This window comes from Acomys minous (genome assembly GCF_964271855.1).
Source record: "Acomys minous genome assembly, chromosome: 16".
NCBI classification, from domain to species: domain Eukaryota; kingdom Metazoa; phylum Chordata; class Mammalia; order Rodentia; family Muridae; genus Acomys; species Acomys minous.
The window spans coordinates 59,831,758-59,851,365 of NC_140498.1; the positions used below are offsets into that span (position 1 = coordinate 59,831,758).

Genomic DNA, 19,608 nt, shown 5'->3' on the forward strand with positions numbered 1-19,608 from the left:
CTGCCCAGCTGATTGGCTAAGCAGCGCTTTATTGATGGTTGATACATCCACTCAGCATTCCTCCACACAGGTATCGCTGCATAACTCTGTTTTTAAAGAGCCATTTCCATCAGCAAGCTCAAAATTGTCTATCACTCACTACCATAGCAGATATGTGAGAAGGCCTACAGGTCCCCTACTGTGTTTATACCACAGCAGGCTGGAGTTATACCTCCAGCTAGGCTGGAGTGATGGGAGCTACTGTGCCAGCTCACATCACAACTGCATCCTTAACACATGTCCTGTACGTTGGCCCTATCCTCCATCTCCTTACCCTGTGACTTTTAGAAATAGAAGAAATAGAAATTCATCATCATTAGGATAGCTTTTTTTTTTAAAAAATGCTTTCTTAATATTTTAATTGTACAAAATAGTAGGTTTTATCAGTGCCTTTCCAGTTGTGTATATAATGCATTTTGTTTTGTTTACTTGTTCAAGACAGCTCTGGCTGTCCTGGAACCACAATGTAGACTAGACTGACCTTGAACTCACAGAGACCTTCCTGCTTCTGCCTCCTGAGTCCTGAGGTTAAAGTGGTTCGCCACTACACCCTGCTATGTAATGTATTTTTACTGTACACACACACACACACACACACACACACACACACACACACACCCTCATTACCCTCTCCTGTCCCCTACCCACTCTTACCAGTCCCATTGTACTTTTCTTCATAACACATCGAGTTGGAATTATTCACAAGAACACTCACAAGCAACAAGAAGTTGCTTACAGAAACTTGAGCACCTTCCTTATCAGTGGCCGTACCACTGGAAAAAAAAATGTTTTTCCATCACCCAGGAGACATTAACTGCCTGTACACCTCCCGCTAGCAACTATCAACCCTCAGGTAGGGAAGGGCATTGTGAGCACCTCTGCCTAGCAACCATTAGTTGCCTCCTCCTACTGGAGTGGAGCCTCTTGAGCCCCTCCTATCACTTTCTTGCTCTACCACTTTTGACTGTGAGACCTTGGGCTCATTACCTGGCCTTGTTGCACCTCAGAGTGGCCCAACTGTAAATTGGGTCGGTCACATCAGAATGGCTAAGACCAAAAATTCAAGTGACACCACATGCTTGTGAGGATGTGGAGAATGAGCAATACTCCTTCATTGCTGGTGGGAATGCAAACTTGTACAACCACTTTGGAAATCTGTCTGGCGCTTTCTTAGAAAATTGGGAATAAGGCTTCCTCAAGACCCAGCTATTCCACTCCTTGGAATATATCCAAAAATGCTCCTTGGAATATATCCAAAAATGCTCCACCACACAAGGACATACGTTCAACCATGTATATAGCAGCCTTATTCATAATAGCCATAACCTGGAAACAGCCTAAATGTCCCTCAGTAGAAGAATGGATAAAGAAACTGTAGTACATTTACACTATGGAATACTACTCAGCTATTAAAAACAAGGAATTCCTGAAATTTGTGGACAAATGGATGGGTCTAGAGATGATCATACTGAGTGAGTTCACCCAGAAGCAGAAAGACTCACATGGTACATACTCACTTATAATTGGGCACTAGCCCAATAGGCATGTCCCATGAAAGTATTCACTTACCAGGAAATTGGGATAGATGTGAGGACATCCTACTGGGACTCTAACTAAGAGAAATATAGGAGATGGGGAAATAAAAGAACCCAGAGGGTCCTAGAAACCTACAAAAAGAACATTGTGACGGGTGGATCAGGGCTCAGGGAGTCTGCTCAAACTATTGCACTAACTAAGGACAATACAAGTAGTAAACATCAAACCTCTACTCTGATCTACCCATGGACAGGACATTCTCCACAGTTATGTGGAGAGCAGGGACTGACTCTGACATGGACTCTAGTGCCCCATATTTGACCACCTCCCCTTGGTGGGGAGGCCTAATGGCACTCAAAGAAAAAATAAGCAGGCTACCAACATGAGACTTGATAACCTATGACCATATAGTAGGGGAGGAGGTCTCCCTCGGTCTTAGACCTAAGGGAGGGGAATAGGGTAAAACCAAGAGGGAGGGAAGAATGGGAGGATACAAGTGATGGGGTAACAACTGAGTTGGAATCTGAATAAATTAATTAATTGATAATGTTTTAAATAATAAAATAAAATTAATTTAAAATTAAAAAATTTTCATGGGTCGGACCAGTTAAATGAATGAGACTATGAAGCACTTTATAAAAGGCACTAATGGGAATCCTTACACATCCATAGTAATTGCTGCACTAGTCACCGTAGCAAAGAGATGGGATTGTCCTAACTGCCCCTCAACGGGTGGATGCATAATGAAAATGTACTTTATATACGCAGTTGAATTTTATTCTGCTGTAAGAAATGAAATTTTCAGCATAGTGCATGGATCGGGATATCATTATATCGAGGGCTAATCAGACTTTGGAACACAAATACTGCATTTCTCTCCCATGTGTGGATCCCATCATTTAATGTGTATAAGTGACTGTGAGTGTGGTGTAGACTATGAAACTGGAAATAGGACCATGCGAGGAGAGGAAGAGGCACGGGGAAGCACATGATGGCACTAGAGCCTGTGGCCCGACAGCAGAGGCCACCAGAAGTAGGAAGCTTCAGGGGAGGAGGGAGTGGGAAGAAAAGAGGAGAGGAGAGACGAGGGGAAAGGGGATGGGAGGATTAATAAAAACAAATCATGTTTCAAAATATCATGATGAATCCTAATACTTTGTGTACTGTTGTAATTTTTAATTGTTATTATTACACTTATTTGGTTTTGGGAGGTAGGTGGAGCTCAGAGGACTGCTTAATGGGATTTTACTCTCTCCTTCCACCATATGGGTCTCTGGTGTTGAACACAAGTCATAAGGCTCAGTGGCAAGCACGTTTACCCATTAAGCCATCTTGCTGACCCATTAATAATACATTAATGAAATACAATGATGACTCAGCCCAGCTTCCCAGTCAACAGAGATCATCATGATTTATAGTACCAATATAGTCTGGTGTAAGAGGGCAGGGCTTTCTGGGAAGACTGGGTACATTTAGGGCTAGAGAAAAAGCTGCACTAGGAAAATGCTTGTCTCAGAAGCACAAAGTCCTGACTTCAGTTCCCAAAACCACATTTAAAAAAAAAATCAGGCGTGGTGGCACTGGTTTGTAATGCCAGTACTAAGGAAAAAAGGACCAGCAGATTTGTGGGACTTGCCAGTTGCCAAGTCAAGTGAGAGATAATTCATAATACTGACTAGGGATCTGGGGATCTGGGTAATCATTTTATTTCAGTGTGTGTGTGTGTGTGTGTGTGTGTGTGTGTGTGTGTGTGTGTGTGCCTGTGTGTCCCTCAGGATTCAGTTAAATGTTGATGAGGAACAGACATTTTCTTCAGTGGAATAGCCACTGATAAGATGTCCATGCTCCTGAAAATAATCTCTGACCCATTCTTCTCCTGTAAGCAAATCCCAATGAAACTTAGACACACACACAGTGAGAGAGAGAGAGAGAGAGAGAGAGAGAGAGAGAGAGAGAGAGAGAGAGAGAGAGAGATATGAGCATGCCAGTACACATACGCACAAAAATACCTTGAAAGTAGAAAAAGGTATTTGGAAAGAGGGAGGGGATGGGCAGGAAGAAGAAAAGAGAAAGTAATGGGTGGATATGATTTTTTAAAAACATTGTGGGCTGGACATGGCTTAGCAGTTAAGAGCATGTAGTGCTCTTACAGAGAACTTAAGTTAGGTTCCCAGTACCCATGTCAGATGGCTCAAAATAATCTGTAACTCCAGTTCCATGGTGATCTAAGACCTCTGGCCTCAGTTTCCTGCATTTACACACACACACACACACACACACACACACACACACACACTTAAAAAAAATAAAAATAAATAAAAATGCATTGTGTACATGTATGCAAATACTCTAATGAAACTCATTATTATGTTTAACTAGAATATACTAGTAAAGCTTTTTAAATGAAATTTTTTAAGTATATGTGTGTATACGTTTGAGTGCAATGCCTAAAGTGGCCAGAAGAGGGTGTCAAATCCCCCTGGACCTTAGTTACAGGCAGTTGTGAGCTTCCTGACGTGGGTTCTGAGAACTAAAGTCAGGTCTTCTAGAAGAGCAGCACCACTATAAATTTCTAAGCCATCTCTCTAGCCACCCATATATTTTTTTAAAGATGGATAGTACTTGAAGAATGGTATCAAAAGTTACCATCTGGCTTCCACATGGTATGCACATACATCACATTCATGCACGCGCATGTGCACTCATATATACAAGTACATACATGCATCCGCACACGAGAGCTTGTATATAAACACAAATTTAAAATAAAGTACTTTTATATTACAAGTTATTATTTTCTTTTTTTTACTTTATTAATTTATTCATATTACATCTCAATGGCTATCCCATCCCTTGTATCCTCCTATTCCTCCTTCCCTCCCATTTTCCCTGTAATCCCCTCCCCTGTGACTGTGACTGAGGGGGACTTCCTCCCCCTGTATATACTCATAGGCTATCAAGAAGAACATAATGATGGGCAGATCTGGGCCCAGGGGTCCTGCTCAAACTATGGCACCAGCCAAGGACAATACGTGCAGTAAACTTCAAACCTCTACCCAGATCTAGCCAATGGACAGGACATTCTCCACAGTTGAGTGGAGAGCGGGGTCTGACTTTCACATGAACTCTGGTGCCCCATATTTGACCACGTCCCCTGGATGGGGAGACCTGGCGGCACTCAGAGGAAGGACAGCAGGCTACCAAGAAGAGACTTGATACCCTATGAGCAAGTTATTGTTTTCATGAAAATCATCCTGTAGCTTGGCCATACCATAAGTGAACCCGATGCTTTTGCCATAGAGGCCATAACACACCCAACCCCTCTGAAATTCTTGGAATCTGAGGCCCCTGCTAATACTGTGTCAAAGTCTTCCTCCTTCTCTACCCTCTTCCGGTGCTGGAACCAAGTTCCTCATTTCTCTTCCTTAGAAAGAATAGCTGCAAAGAGTAAAACACAGTGGGTGGCAGATAAAAGCTATCATTCCAAGCCGTTCCAGGCACCAAGGAACAGCCATTACTATTTGTGACTCCAAAGAAACGAGGACACAGCCGATGGGATCTCTGGGTAAGGATACACTAGAAGTATTGGGACTTGGGGAAGTAATTTGGGTGACGGTCAGCTCAGGTTTGGCCTACCTAGACTCTGACCAAACTCTCCCCCACCTAGAGGAGGAACAGCTGATAGCCGGTGGTAACAGATACTTGATAATTAGCTTTGGATTCCAACAAACAGTTTTCCAGCTATAGCAGGGTTTTGGGATGGGGGCGTAGATATCTCCCAGCAGAAATCTGGTCCTAGGATATGAAAAGTGAGTGTCTAAATCCCTGGGTCCCTGAGAGGTGGGGTCTCTAGAGCCGCACCCCTGGCTGAAGGCTGACTTCTTGAAACCCTAGGCTCCAGGGAAGTGGCAGTCTTGGGTCTGGGCCCCTGTGTCCTAGAAAGATCAAGGTTGAGTCTCCTAAGTCCTAAGAAAGTGAAAAATTGGGACTCAACACCTGGATCCTAGGCATATGGACAATTCCAGATTTGGATATTAGTGTCCTGGGAAGGAGAAAATTATAGATGTGGACCTCTGGCTGGAAACCGACTTTGGGACTCTTTCCTGGTGAGATGGAAGCTAAGGATCTGGACTCCAATATGAAGATGCTATGTCTAGGTTCCCCGGGCCAGGTAGTAGACCATCCATCCTCCTCCTTGCAGGGTTTCTGGACAGAAGCCACCTTCCTTTGCTGCTGCAGCTGCTGTTGCTCATTCTCTTTGCTGGACTCCTGATGGCCATTGTCATCCAAGGTCAGGATCGTCTTGGAGGTTGAGTCTCTTTTGGGTGACCTTTCAGCTCAGGTATCGAAGCCTAACAAAAAGGGGGTGTTGACAATAGGATTGGGCCCTTCAGCAGCTGCTAGCACCTTCTTCGAGACCCCTCTGCTTTTACTTCAGTTTGAGAAGAGAACAGAAGCAGTAGAGGTTTCACAGGTATCAGGATTTTTATCTTTAAATGAGATTTAAAAATAGCGCACTGGGTATCAAATATGTGTCTGTACGATATATGGCACATGGTAGATGTTTAATAATTCTATTTTTTTCCCTGTCAAGTTTTCAAGATCCCAAGCTCAGAAGAAATGCAAGAAGAAAAAACAAAGCAGGAGAAAATGTACCAGGACCTGAGCCAGATGAAGTCCAACATTGGTGAGTGAGAAAAATCAAAGTGTCCCTGCGCCTGAGGGGGCCTTCGTGTGGTGTCACGTTGTTCTCAGTGCTGGCCATCTCTGAGCTTTCACTTCCTTATCTGTGAACTGGGAATAGTGATTTTTTTAAAAAAATGAATAAGCCATTTGGTGGTCAATGGGGGCCTTGCATGTAGTAGGCACTCAGCTAACCCAGTCATCTGTGGAAAAGATGGGTCTAGATAGCCTGGGTTCTCTTAAAATGGAGAAAGGGCTTAGGGAGTGGAGATAGGAAAATGGCTCAGCCAGGTACTGTGTCAAGGAAGGATTCTCACTCTGGAGGTCTTGACCCTGGACAAACATAGGAACAAAAAAAAAAGATTCAAATATGTGTCCAACATGATCTACCCTCACCAACAGATAACCTCTGTCGCCGCTGCCCTTGGGATTGGACATTCTTCGATGGAAACTGTTACTTCTTCTCCAAGTCACAACGGGACTGGCACAACGCCATCACTGCCTGCCAGGAAATGGAGGCCCATCTAGTCATCGTCAAAAGTCATGAGGAGCAGGTGTGACTGCCTCACTGTCCTGGTACATTCTTCTGGAGACTGGCAAACTAGAGCAGAGATGGTTATTTATAGGGCGTCTTCTAAAAAAAAAATAGATGACTGACTCCACTTGGAAAAGGTGGAAAGAAGGGTATGATCTGGAACTCCCAGGAGACTTGGAAATAGGCATACACTAGTTTCCAACATTGATGTATACTGTGGAGGACCATTTAAATGTGAGTGTGCTGGCCAGTGCATAACAGTCTGTTTGACAGGGTTCTTTTAATCCTTATTGGTCAGGTTTATGGTTTCTTTGATGTAAATATTCTCACCAGGGTTGATTTCAAGTGAGCAAAGAGGTGTCACTCAATGAAGACCTGAAAAGATGTCATCACATGCATGACCTACAGTCATAAACTGACGTAATCTGGCTTCAGCATAACTGGCCTTGAGTAAATTTATATGGACATACTCAGAACTCATAAGACACAGAAACATAGTGTTATCAAGAGCATGTGATGGGTGGCCAGCTGTGCACACTACCAGCGTAAGTTTAAGCACATCTGCCCATAGGACACAGGTATGCACATGATTCAGGACTTCTGAGAACATCAGGCTGAGGGTGGAGGTCAGCCAGGAGAGTCCTTGCCTAGTGTGCATGAAGCCCTGAAATCAATCCTCAGTGCCACATAAGCCAGGTGAGATCGCAGACCTGTCATCCCAGCCCTTGGGAGGTGAAAGCAGGAGGCTCAGGAGTTTAATGCCATCCTCGGCTACATGAGTTTTACGCCATGAGACCTGTGTCAAAGAAAAAATGAACTTCTGAGAACATTTGGGGACTTATGACTGGTGTGCTAGAGATAGAAAGGGTTTTATTTAATATAAAGGGTTTTAAATCAGAGTTTTAAGCAGAATCTGCTGCCAAGAGATTGGGGAGCGTGATAGCTTTTCCCTTGCTGTGACAAAAATATCTGAAATCAGCTCCAGGAGGAAAAGTATGTCTTAAAGTTCAGAGGATTCAGTCCAAGGTCAACTGAATCCATTGCTTTTATGTCTGTAGCAAGGCAGAAATACAGTATGAAGGCATAGCAGGAGAAAGCCTCCTGCCTCTCATGACAGCCAGGAACAAAAAGACAGAGAAAGGGGGGGACCAAAGACAAGACTCCTCCAAAGACACTGCCACTGTTGCCTAATTCCTCCATCTAAGACACATTTTCCAGATTCCATAGCCTACAAATAATGCTGTCAAATAATAAATCCTGTCTACCTCTCCCTGAGGATTGATAAACAGTTACTAGTATTAGGAGTGGGGCCATACCAAGGTCACACCCCTCCTCAAGGATCTATAGGCAGTTAGAGTTGCTGAGGGACGGGAAAACACTTTCTTTACTGATGTAGCCACTGTTAAGGTGCCCATGTTCCTGTAAGGGACCCATCGCCTATGAGAAGCCCTAACTAAATGCTTTGATTTACCAAAAATACAAACTTTTGGAATCCACTGATGAACTTAAGGTTTGGTGGAAAAAGACAGACACAAGTGAGGGAATAAGAGGAAAGTTGCTTCCTGACCCTTTCTTTCCCCTCCAGAGTTTCCTGCAGCAGACTTCCAAGAAAAATGGCTATGCCTGGATGGGACTGTCAGATCTGAACAAGGAAGGCTCATGGTACTGGCTGGATGGTTCACCTCTGTCAAGCAGGTAGTCCCAGGAAAGGGAGTAGCCTGAAGAATGGGAGGAAAGGGACTCTGTCTGACTTGTACTGCCCGTCTAGTTCCCCTGCATCTGCCACCACCTTGGCTGGCCCTCTAGACATAAGAGTCGATAACATTCACTGATAGAGGAAGGAGGACCTGGTGTTTGGGCAAGAAAGGAGTGCTCAGGTCCCACCATTGGCGCTGAAGGAGTAGGCTGTAGCCTGTGTAGGTGCTCTAAATGAAGCAGAGTCATAGGTAACTTCATAAGTACAGTCACAGGGTCAAGGGGTTACAGCATTTAAAAAGGTAGCATGTTGGGCTGGGGAGATGGCTCAGGCAGTCAACTGCTAAGAAGAAACAAAGTTTGGTCTCTTGAATTCATGGTTGGTTGGTTGGTTGGTTGGTTTTTTGTTTTTTGGTTTTTTGGCTTCTGAGACAGGGGTTCTCTGTATAGCTTTTTAAAAATATTTTATTAATTTATTCATATTACATATCAATTGTTATCCCATCCCTTGTATCCTCCCATTCTTGGCTCCCTTCCTCTTTCCCTCTACTCCCCTCCCCTATGATTGTGACTGAGGGGGACCTCCTCCCCTTGTATATGCCCATAGGGTATCAAGACTTTTCTTGGTAGGCTGCTATCCTTCCTCTGAGTGCCCCAAGGCCTCCCCATCAAGGGGACGTGGTCAAAATGGGGCACCAGAGTTCCCATGTATTCTCTGTGTAGCTTTGACTGTCCTGGACTTACTTTGTAGACCAAGCTGGCCTCAAACTCACAGTGATCCACCTGTCTCTGCCTCCCTGAATCCTGATATTACGGACCTGTGCCACCACTCCAGACTTATTTGTTTTTTTAAAGCTCAATATGGTGGTGTGTGCTTATAATCCCAACTTAGGGGAGGCAGAGAAAGGTGAACTGCTGGGACTCGCATGATCACTAGCCTAGCCTGGTGGTTCCAAGCCAGTAGGAAACCCTGCTTCAGAAGAAAAGATGAATGGTTACTGAAGACTACTGAAAGATGATATGTGAGGTTCACCTCTGGCCTACACACACACACACACACACACACACACACACACACACACACACATTTACATTTTATATACACATATATGCATTCAGGAATGTGCACAAACACACTCATCACACACTCATGCATGCACAGATACATACACACACATCATATGCATGAACATATGTGCCTGGACGTACAGACATATCACACATGTATGCACACACATCACACACATGCACATACGTGCATGTATCCATCATAAACACACATGGAGGCACACATGAAAAGATAGCGTGTTGTGCTCACAAATTCTCCTAAGAGAAGGAATATTCATCACATGTGGGGAATATCAGCCAGGACTAGCGCTAGTAGGAACGCAGACAGAACAGGAGCTGTGGGCAGGAACCTGTGGTAGTTGTCAGGGGAAGGAGCAGGCAAGACTGGGTAAGCCAGATTAGATGTAGATAAGTGGAAAGTTCCGGAGTGTAGATATTGCCCTTGTTGTTTGTTATTTAGCCCTGAGCTTGTGTGTGTTGACTTAGCCAGAGTACAAGAGTCCAGTGAAGGAGATGACTGAGAGTGGGATGTTCACATTGGATGGATGCATCTTATAGCCATGCCCTCTGTAAGACAACTTTTCTCAAGCATGGGAGACAAAAGTCAAAGTCAAAATGACATGAGAATATCATGAGGTCCCATCCAGGGCATGTCTGCCACACATATGCAAGGAAGCTATGAAAGCATTCAATGTCCAGAAGCTACAAAAGAGGGTTCAGACGGTGTAGGTAACATTGTGGATGCAGTTCTTTTTTTGATGTGCATTTTTCATGCCTCGTTAAAAAAATATCAGGTGGCTATAGAAGTGAACTATATCCGAGTCTTCAGTTCTTTTCCATCAGTCAATGTTTTCAGCCTTATGCTAGTAACTATGTTGTTTTTATTACTCTACCTCTGTAGTATGACTTGAAATGAAGGGTGCTGATACCTCCAACAGCGTTTTCAGTGTTCAGGATTGTTCTGGCTGTCCTGGGTCTTTTGGCTCCCATATGAAATTTAAGACTTATTTCCATGAAGAATTGCATTGGCATTTTGAAGATTGTACTAAATCTGTAGGTTGTTATTGTTAGAGTGGCCTTTTCATAATGTTAACCCTGAGTGTGGGCGGTCTCTCCATCATTCTATGTGTTTTTGTTTGTTTGTTTGTTTGTTTGTTTCTGGGTTTTAAAATTGTAGAGGCCTTTAACTTCTTTGATTGGGTTTATTCCAAGAAACTTTTAGACTATTGTGAATAGGATTGTTTCTTTGATATCTTTCTTGGTGCGGTTGTCTTTCATATATAGGAATGGTACTGGTTTTTCATGTGTCTGTTTTGTATAATTGTGAATGGTTTTTTGCAGCTTTGAGAAGTATTGGAACAAAGGACAGCCCAACAACATTGGGGGACAAGACTGTGTGGAATTCAGGGAAGATGGCTGGAATGACGCCAGCTGTGACAACCTGAAACTCTGGATCTGCAGGAAACCTGCAACTTCCTGTTCCAGCAAGTGATGACCAGATCCTCTCTGCAGCTTCCACATTCTAAACATCCCCATTGGGCAGTGGACTTTCACTCATACTTTTCCCGGTTCCTTCTCCCTGTCTATGGGCATGGAGGTCTTAGTATTATCTCTCTGGGACTCATCAGTCTCCTTTGTTAGTCACTATGGTGCTGGACCACTGATGTCCTTCATTTGATGTCTCCAAACTCCTACTGGCATAGTTGTGGTTCTCCCATTGGATTTGATTATTATTAAAGTTCCACGGGGTACACTGATGGTTTTAGTGTGTTCCATTCACCTCCCGTCTTCCTTGTGGAGGTCAGAGGGTTTACATTATCATATATCATTATAATATGCATTATGTTGGTAAACTGTCACATACTGTTGGAGCCCACAGAAAATCTGGCTTTGGAATTAAGGTTGAAACCCATAACACCACTTCAGACCAAAGTGTCCTTACCACAAAGTGTCCTTCAAAGACCCTTGTCTAGGGTTGGGGATCCCCCACCCAACTGTGTAACAGGAAGGGAAAACATTAGCAAATGGCTTAAGAGTAAACACACACATAACTGAGAACAGCTAGGAGGTGGACACTACTAGGCGTTACTATTGTTCAATTCCATAATATGAAAGTGCCTGCAGTGGGACAGAGAAGCCAGAAATTCCCCCATAGGAAGCACAGGAATGGAGAGACAACTCAACACCAAACTCCAGCTGCCTGCCTCAACTCCCAAAGTCAGTTTCTGCTGGCTTTTGCGAGCACCAGTATTTGAGGATATTGTCTCTGTCTATTGGTATTTGTTCTTTTGCCTGAGGGGCCTTCACTTTGAGCTTCTGGAAATCCAAGTGTGAGTTCCAGCTGGCTTCCTTAATAAAATGTCTTCAGTCGGTTTCTGCAGAGCGTTTGTAAGTCCCTGACTTGGGAACACAGCCTTTCCACTGTTATTTGTGTTTTTTAACTTGGAAGCCTTACTCAAGGAACACTGTTCTTCCCAGGACTCTCTGTGTTGGAAACTCCAGCTGGCTACCTAAAGGAGCTTCTCTCTTTGATTTCTTCTTGATGCTTTGAGCCCAATTTGATGGTGTTTTGGTATCTATTTATCTACCCACCACTCGCTATTTATTCTTTTACTTTAGCATGCTATGTACTTAATAAAAATCATTCAAAACTGAAAGGGTCTGAGAGATGGAAAGGTGGCTCAGTAGTTAAGAATACTGGCTGCTTTTTACAGAAGATCTGCATTCAATTCCCAGTACCCACATGACCTCCCAAAACTGTCTGAGAATCTGATGCCGTCTTCTGGCCTCTGAGGGTACAAAGCATGCATGTGGCAGACATACATACAAAACAACCTATACACATGATAAAGGGGGTATGGCTATAGTATATCATTTTCCAGACTATGCAGAACACATGTGTGATTGCTAATATATATAAAGAAACTGCATGCAGTCCTTGCATGCTTTCTTCCATGCACCTCACCTGCGTGCTTTAGCTTAGAGGTCTTTCTCTAGGTGTTATACCTTGTCCTATAAACGGAAGCACCAGGGAACCAATCTTCTCAGTTACCCAATGATGGTAGCAGCTGATGTGTGAATTCCCTAGTTCTGCCCTCCCATGTTGATGGCATGATAGACCCAGGTATTTCTCTGGCTCCTGGAAGTTGTAGTGGTGGTAGTGGCCATCTGTAACCCCCTTTACCAACTTTACTGTGCTACATGGAGTTCCCTTCACCAATTCTGTCTGTCCACTGCTGCTTCACTTCCTAAGATTCAGAGAAAGTAACAATCCAGGGATGTTGGGCCAACATGAGGTAACTATGAAGCTCTGTTCTAAAAATCCTTAGTAGGTGACTGTGAATTTCATCAGACCACCACCCCTGGACTTGTGATCCTATTATATGTCTGCTTCCCTCCCTGTGTAATACATATATGCATGCATGAATACATACATACATACATATATACACAGAGAGAGATTGAGATAGATAAATATAGATATAGGTACTCTCGGTCTACAATCCTGAGTAGCATGAGTATCTTTGTTATTTGTGCCTGTTATGGAAATTCTGTCCTCCTAGCACAGCAGCTTCTAACCTTCTTCCTCAGAGCAGCTGTCAGTTCCCTCGGGCCCTTGACTGTATTTCTTAAAGGAAAAAGAAGAAAAGATCCAAGGAAATGTGATGTGGGTAAAATGCTTATTGCTCTAACATGAGGACCTGGATTTGGATCTTCAACATCCACATGAAAAAGTGTGCAGATGTGCAGAGAGATTCTGGCCTATAATGCCAGAACTGGAGAGGCAGATGCAGAGACACTTGAGACTTGCTGGGCAGGCAGTCCAGGTCCAGGAAGAGACTCTGTCTAAAAAACAAAGGCTAAGACTTCTGGACAAGAGGACAGACTAGAAACTTCACCATTGGAACTCAGTGGAAGAAAACAGTGAAAGGAATCCACAGAAAGTGCTTAAGGCTGATGAGACAAAGTCTATAAATGAACTTAGGCCAAGGCAGATCTCAGCAGAAAAGAGACAGGAGGGCTGAGAATCAGAATCCATTGGTTCACTCAAGTCCTTTGAACCTGCACCACCCTGAGCCAAATCAGGCTTCTGGGCCAAAGAAGTTAAATCTGTAGGGGAGGTGTGTGGCTCCTTACATAATCCTGACCTATAGGACTAGAGGAGGTGATAGTGGAGTGCAGACACCTAGAGAAACTATGAGCAAAGAGCTTGAAAGTTCCTCTCCCCAATAAAACCAGAACCCCTCTGAATAATGGCAGCTACAGAGCCAACGGCGCCTATGTGTGCCTTTTTGCACACAGCACCAGGCGAAGGCTGCTTAGTGCTAGAGGAGTGCCTGAGCCAGAACCTCATCTTTCAACTTAACATATTTATGTCAACAATTCACTTCAAGAGTTCTTCCTATTTATTTTTTCATATAATTTATTCTGATCAGAGTTGTCTTCTCCGCCTCCACACCCACCCAATCTCTCTCTCTCTCTCTCTCTCTCTCTCTCTCTCTCTCTCTCTCTCTCTCTCCTCTCTCCTCCCCCTCTCTCTCCTTCCTTCCCTCCCTCTCTCTAAAAAGTGCAAACAAGCAAAAAAAAAAAACCTTAATAAAAAGAAAAAGACACAAGAATCAAACGCACTCACATAGCCACCAAAATCCATTAAAAAAAACTCACAAACAGAAACCATAATATACAATCAAAGGCCAGTAAGACAAAACATGCCCAAACAAAGCAATATGAGACAAGCAGTTGAGCACTGATGGCACAGGCCTTTAATCCCAGCACTTGCAAGGCAGAGGCAGGTGGATCTCTGAGATTGAAGGCATCCTGGTCTACAGAGAGAGAGAGAGAGCTCCAGGAATCCAGGGATACACAGAGGGACAATATGTCTACAAATTACCATTGAGTTTGTTTTGTGTTGGCCATCTACTGCTGGGCGTGGGACCTACCATTAGACGGAACAATATACCCAGTGAGACGCCATTGGAAAGAATTACATTTTTCCTTTGCAAGTGTCCGTTGCAGATCGCTTCTTGGTTAGGGCCCCACTCTTCCCTCTCAATTGTGGGATCCCCCCCCCCTCATCTGGCTTGCACCTGCACAGGTTCTGTGTATGCTGCCAGTCTTGGTAAGCTTATATATGCCTCAGTCGTGTTGTGTGTAGAAGACACTGTGTCACTGGAGTCATCCATTTCCTCTGATTCTTACCATCGTTCTGCCTCTATTTCTGCATATCTCCCTGATTTCTGGGAGGAGGGGCTGGATGAAGACTTCCCCCTTTAGGACTCCCCTGTATGGAGCTTCTCTGATGATAGGTACAGCAGAATGCTGTTGGAAGTCATTTTATTGCTAAGCTCCTTCCAGTACTATGAGCACGCGTCAGTAGAGGTAAAGGCTCTAGACAGGCACCAATTCAACTTCTCCATGTTCAATAAGATATGTTAAGTGTTGTCTTCATCAATGGACCCTTACTATCAGTTTGTGTCAAGCAGCCAGTAGCCTTGGAAAGAGCCAAGGATGTTTGACAGTTTCCACAGGGCACTTTTGGATATTTCCTGTTATCTCCACCTGAGCTTTGTTTGCATATTGCTCAGTTAGGTTTTAGCACTGCTGTGAGTGTTTCTGCACCCACTCTACTGTACTGCATTCTTTACCGTACCTTTTAGTCACATGACTCCAATAGTATTAGAACATCTTTTCTTCTTTCAGTCATCCTCTCCCTTCCCCTTTTCACTTCTTAATTATAACTTTCCATAGCTTTAACAAGTTCTAAAAAATCTCAACTTTTCCTTCCCAGCCAGTTTACCCTTCCTATTTCCTTAAATTTTCAAAATCAGTCTAACATTTAGCCTTATTCTCACACACTTCAATTTTTTGTTTTATTTTTTGTTTGTTTTATTTTATTAACCAAAATATGAGTGTATCCCACGCTATCTTTAATTGTTTCCTTCAACAGCAATTGAAGTCAGAAGAGCCACTGTTGTTAATTGATTATTACAAATTCTGCACAGTGATAACTATCCAGCAACTACCACGGTTCCTCTCAGGGGATAGGGTAGAGTTTATACCAGGCACTTCAAACTCGTGGACGGAGGGGCGTTTCTATGTGCTGCACACCTCCATTCTACCGTGCCTATGTCCCACTTGAACATTTCAAATGAGAAGGAGAAGACATTCAAAGGAGAAGAATGTTTGTTTTTAAAACTCCACAAGCAACCAAACAACTCCAGGTGTGTAAACCCCGAGACTGTAACACAGAAAACCAACATAATACACTTTCTCCAAAATTTACTGTCTGTGGTCATCTAATGAAATGAAATCCAAGACAGATAATTCAAAATAATAATTATAAGAATGTTCAACGAGGTGAGCTGTGCAGTGGCAACTCCTCTATCTCCTCTGCTTTAGTTCCTGCCTTCATGTTTCTGCCTGGCCTCCCTTGATGACAGACTATGATCTATAATTTTAAGGCAAATCAACCCTATCTCGCCAAAAAACCAAAAAAAAAAAAAATATCCAAGCAAATCAAAGAATAAAAAAGCACGTGTCAAGGAACACAAACAGCTGGGTGAAGTAAAAAAAGTTAATGCAGGATGTGAAAGAGGAATTGGCAGCCAGCTGGGCATCCAGTCACCCAAGGGCCAGCTGGTTCCCCTGAAGACATGTCAAATACTATAACATCAAAATTAAATTAAATTTAAGAAAATAAATTCGGGAATTAAAATACTAAATAAAAGCCAATTTGAAATGCTGAAAATGAAAAATGAAGTCAAATAAAGAGTTGTGAAGAGTGGGAGGATACAAGGGATGGGACAACCATTGAGATGTAACAAGAATAAATTAATTTTTTAAAAAAACGGTTGTGTGGAAAATCTTACCAACAAAGATGCATCAAGGAGAAGACAAAATATCTGTGCCTGGAGATGAGATGGAGTAAATGGAAAAAATACAGCAAGGACAAAGTTAAAATACTAATAATGTGTACTTGGGAATCCCAAAATTCCCATGTCATTACTAAAAGACTGAATTTTCCGACTCTATGCATAGGAGAACCCTGTTCTAGAGGCATAGAAAATTGTTTTTAAATAATCATAATAGAATGTTTCCCCAAGTTGGAAAAAGAGATGCCAATTCAGACCCAGAGACATTCAGACACCAGACAAACAGGAACAGAATATAACCTCCTCTCATCATATTATAACTAAAACAAAAATGTACAGAACAAGAAAATGTCTTGGAAGTAACAAGAGAGAAACACTAAGTCACATGTAAAAATAGGCCACCAGAGTAACACCAGAACTAAGGCTCGTACTTTAAAAGCTAAGACGGCTTGGGCGAGTCCATTTCAAGTTCTGAAAGAAAGAAGATACCCATCCAGATTTCTATACCCAATTCTATACCCAATTAGCTATGATAACTAAATATCATAGCTAAATGAGAGGAAAAAATTTCCATGATAAAAATCATTGTGGGGAACCAAGGCAGGAGCCCAAAAGAGGAGCCTAGAGGCAGGAATTGAAGTATACTCTCCATTGCTTGCTTAGCTTGGTCTCTTATACACCTTGGGCCCGTATGTAGTGAAGTGACACCACCCAGAGTTTCCTGGACCTGCCCACATAAATCATTACTCAAGAAAATACCAAACAGACAGGCCCACAGGCCAATCTGATGGAGGTATTCTTCAGTGGATGTTCTTCTTGTTGGGTGATCTAGTTCATGTCAAGTTGAAAAAACTAACCCGCATAGGTATAGTTGTTTGAATGAGAACATTCAACGTAGGCTGGAGATGTTTGAATACTAGGTTTAGGAGGTGTGACCTTGCTGGAGAAAGTATATTACTAGAAGTAGGCTTTGAACAGTAAAAGACCCATGTTATATCTAATGCACTCTCTCTGCTTCTTGCCCGGGTTTAAGATGGGAGCCCTCAGCTTCCTGCTCCTCTGCCATGCCTCCTCTCCACTGTTATGAACTCTAATCCTCTGACACCAAAAAAACAAACAAAAAAAACCCTAAAACTCTTTCTATAAGTTGCCTTGATCAAGGTGGGTTATCACAGCAACAAAAAAAGTAACTAATACAATAGTTAGTACCAGGATTGCAGTATTGCTGTGAAAGACCTAACTGTGATGGGTTTTGGAGGAATATGGAAGACGTTGAAACTCTGAGCTAGAAAAGTTGTTGGACTCTATAAGTGGAGTGAGATGGGCCATCGTAACAGGAAGACAGTAGTGCTGAGGACTATGGAGGGCTGTGGAGGCTCAGCTCGGGAAGTTTGGTAGGGAGCAATATTATAAACTGGGCTGGATAGAGGTCATGCTGCAAATAACGTACCTGCTTCCTGCCCTTGGCATCACAACTTGCCTGAGGCTAGATTTTTTTTATTTTTAACATTTTAAAATTATATTTCTTTTCTTACATATGCATTTATATTATTACACATAAATAAAATAAACCGCATACAGCAAAGAAGAACCATGAGACGATCAGGAATTATATAAATGTTACATTCATAGTGTTTTGGCTGTTTGCATTTGGCAACCTTGAAGAAAACATCTTTCCTATCTTGGTGAGTCTAAAATTCTGAATGAAAATCAATATCTAACAGATCTCATCTCTATCAACCTAGAAACATCTTAACTCCTAAACAATGAAGCTTATTTATAAGACTAAACTATATGGTCTTCAATCCCATCAGAGACTTGAGAAGGAATAAAATTAATTACCTAAAACAGAAGTGCAGGTTATCAGCTTCCAAAATGAAAAAAAAAAATGACAGAGACAGTTGGCTGCCTGATCGGTCACCCAAAATTCTCTATAACGTTGAAGCATCATCTTCAGTCTTTGAGTCCAATATATCTGAAGGCACATTTGTGAGTCAGGAACTATTGAGGACTAGCTTACTCTATCTTAGCAGAGTTTGGCCGTCAACTCTGCCTGCATCCAAGCTGCCCATTTTTAGGCAGAATTCTGTCTGTGGCAGAAATGAGAACATTTTGCCTAGTGGCTGATTTGCCACATTTGAAGCCATCTCCATAAGGAGGTTCTTTGATGCTCATCATCTTCTTTGAAGTAGGCTGGGTCTTGTCAGGAGTTGACCTGTCTTCTTGTCAAATAATCTATAAATTAATAAAACATGGGTATAATACCTCATCTTAGACTAGAAATACATATAATGTTTGTGAAGAATACTCTTAAATTTAAATTCTATACCAATGCATCAAAATTAAACTTATTTTGCATCAATATAAAAATTCTATAAGAATGAATTAAAAATAACCTTATTTATGAGTAACAATTAAGGCCTTAAGTTGAGGTATAGATTCAATAATCTACTTTTTGTCCCATTGTCCCTATATATTTCTATGCCCCCCTTCTTTCCTTTCAACCTCTATCTCCATACCTACAAAAGAAAGATAAAGGAAAAGAGAGGCATCCTGAATCCAGTCGCATGTTCTCTCTGAATAAGACCAATAGTAACTTATAACCAACTCCCAATGAAAATAAGCATCTATAGTCCAAAAGAGCAAACAAAAATCTACCCAGCCACCCTTAGGGGAAATGGGGCATCATTCTCTTAAGGTTTCCTCCAGATGATTTGGGAAGGACAATACCTTTGTAGGGGCTCAAATACAATTGAGGAGAAGGGTTAAGTAAAGCAGGAATAGCATTTGTGGTCCAGTTTCTAAATGTTGAGAAAGTCCAGGCTTAATGGAAGTCCTGTGTGAGGCAGTCTGAAATGCTGGACCAATTGGGCTCAGAAACTTTGTTCCAAGCTCTCCTGTTCTGATGAGTAACAGCAACTGAAGCACTTGGCGCTGGGACATGAAGGATGCAGGATGTCAGTGTCCAGCATGCTGAGAGGAATGAATCCTATCAGGTCTGATCCAGTGTCAGTGTCAGGTTCTTTTGTTCTGAAAACATATAATTTGCCTGTGCGTAGATTTAAAGTAAAGTAAAGTAATTCTTTTGTATAGGAGATTTCCAGATAGGTTAATATTGACTCTGACATGTGTTTGTAACCACTCTTATACAGGTCGGAAATGAAAAAGAACAAACGGGAC

At 42.5% G+C, this 19,608-nt stretch overlaps 1 protein-coding gene across 1 annotated transcript; it reads left to right on the plus strand.

Annotated features, from left to right (window-relative positions):
• The first annotated feature begins 5,002 nt into the window (after positions 1–5,002).
• LOC311586797 (CD209 antigen-like protein E) lies at positions 5,003–11,929 on the plus strand. The gene is made up of 6 exons (XM_084763002.1): positions 5,003–5,140; positions 5,777–5,866; positions 6,170–6,262; positions 6,661–6,812; positions 8,379–8,488; positions 10,898–11,929. Exons 1-6 carry the CDS (start codon positions 5,128–5,130, stop codon positions 11,046–11,048), a joined length of 609 nt encoding a protein of 202 aa, XP_084619128.1. The 5' UTR covers positions 5,003–5,127; the 3' UTR covers positions 11,049–11,929.
• The last annotated feature ends 7,679 nt before the right edge of the window (positions 11,930–19,608 follow it).

Coding starts and splice junctions, on each gene's coding strand:
- LOC311586797 (XM_084763002.1), top strand. Junction 5,867..6,169: donor GATGGCCATTGTCATCCAAG/GTCAGGATCGTC, acceptor TTCCCTGTCAAG/TTTTCAAGATCCCAAGCTCA. Junction 6,813..8,378: donor TCAAAAGTCATGAGGAGCAG/GTGTGACTGCCT, acceptor TTTCCCCTCCAG/AGTTTCCTGCAGCAGACTTC.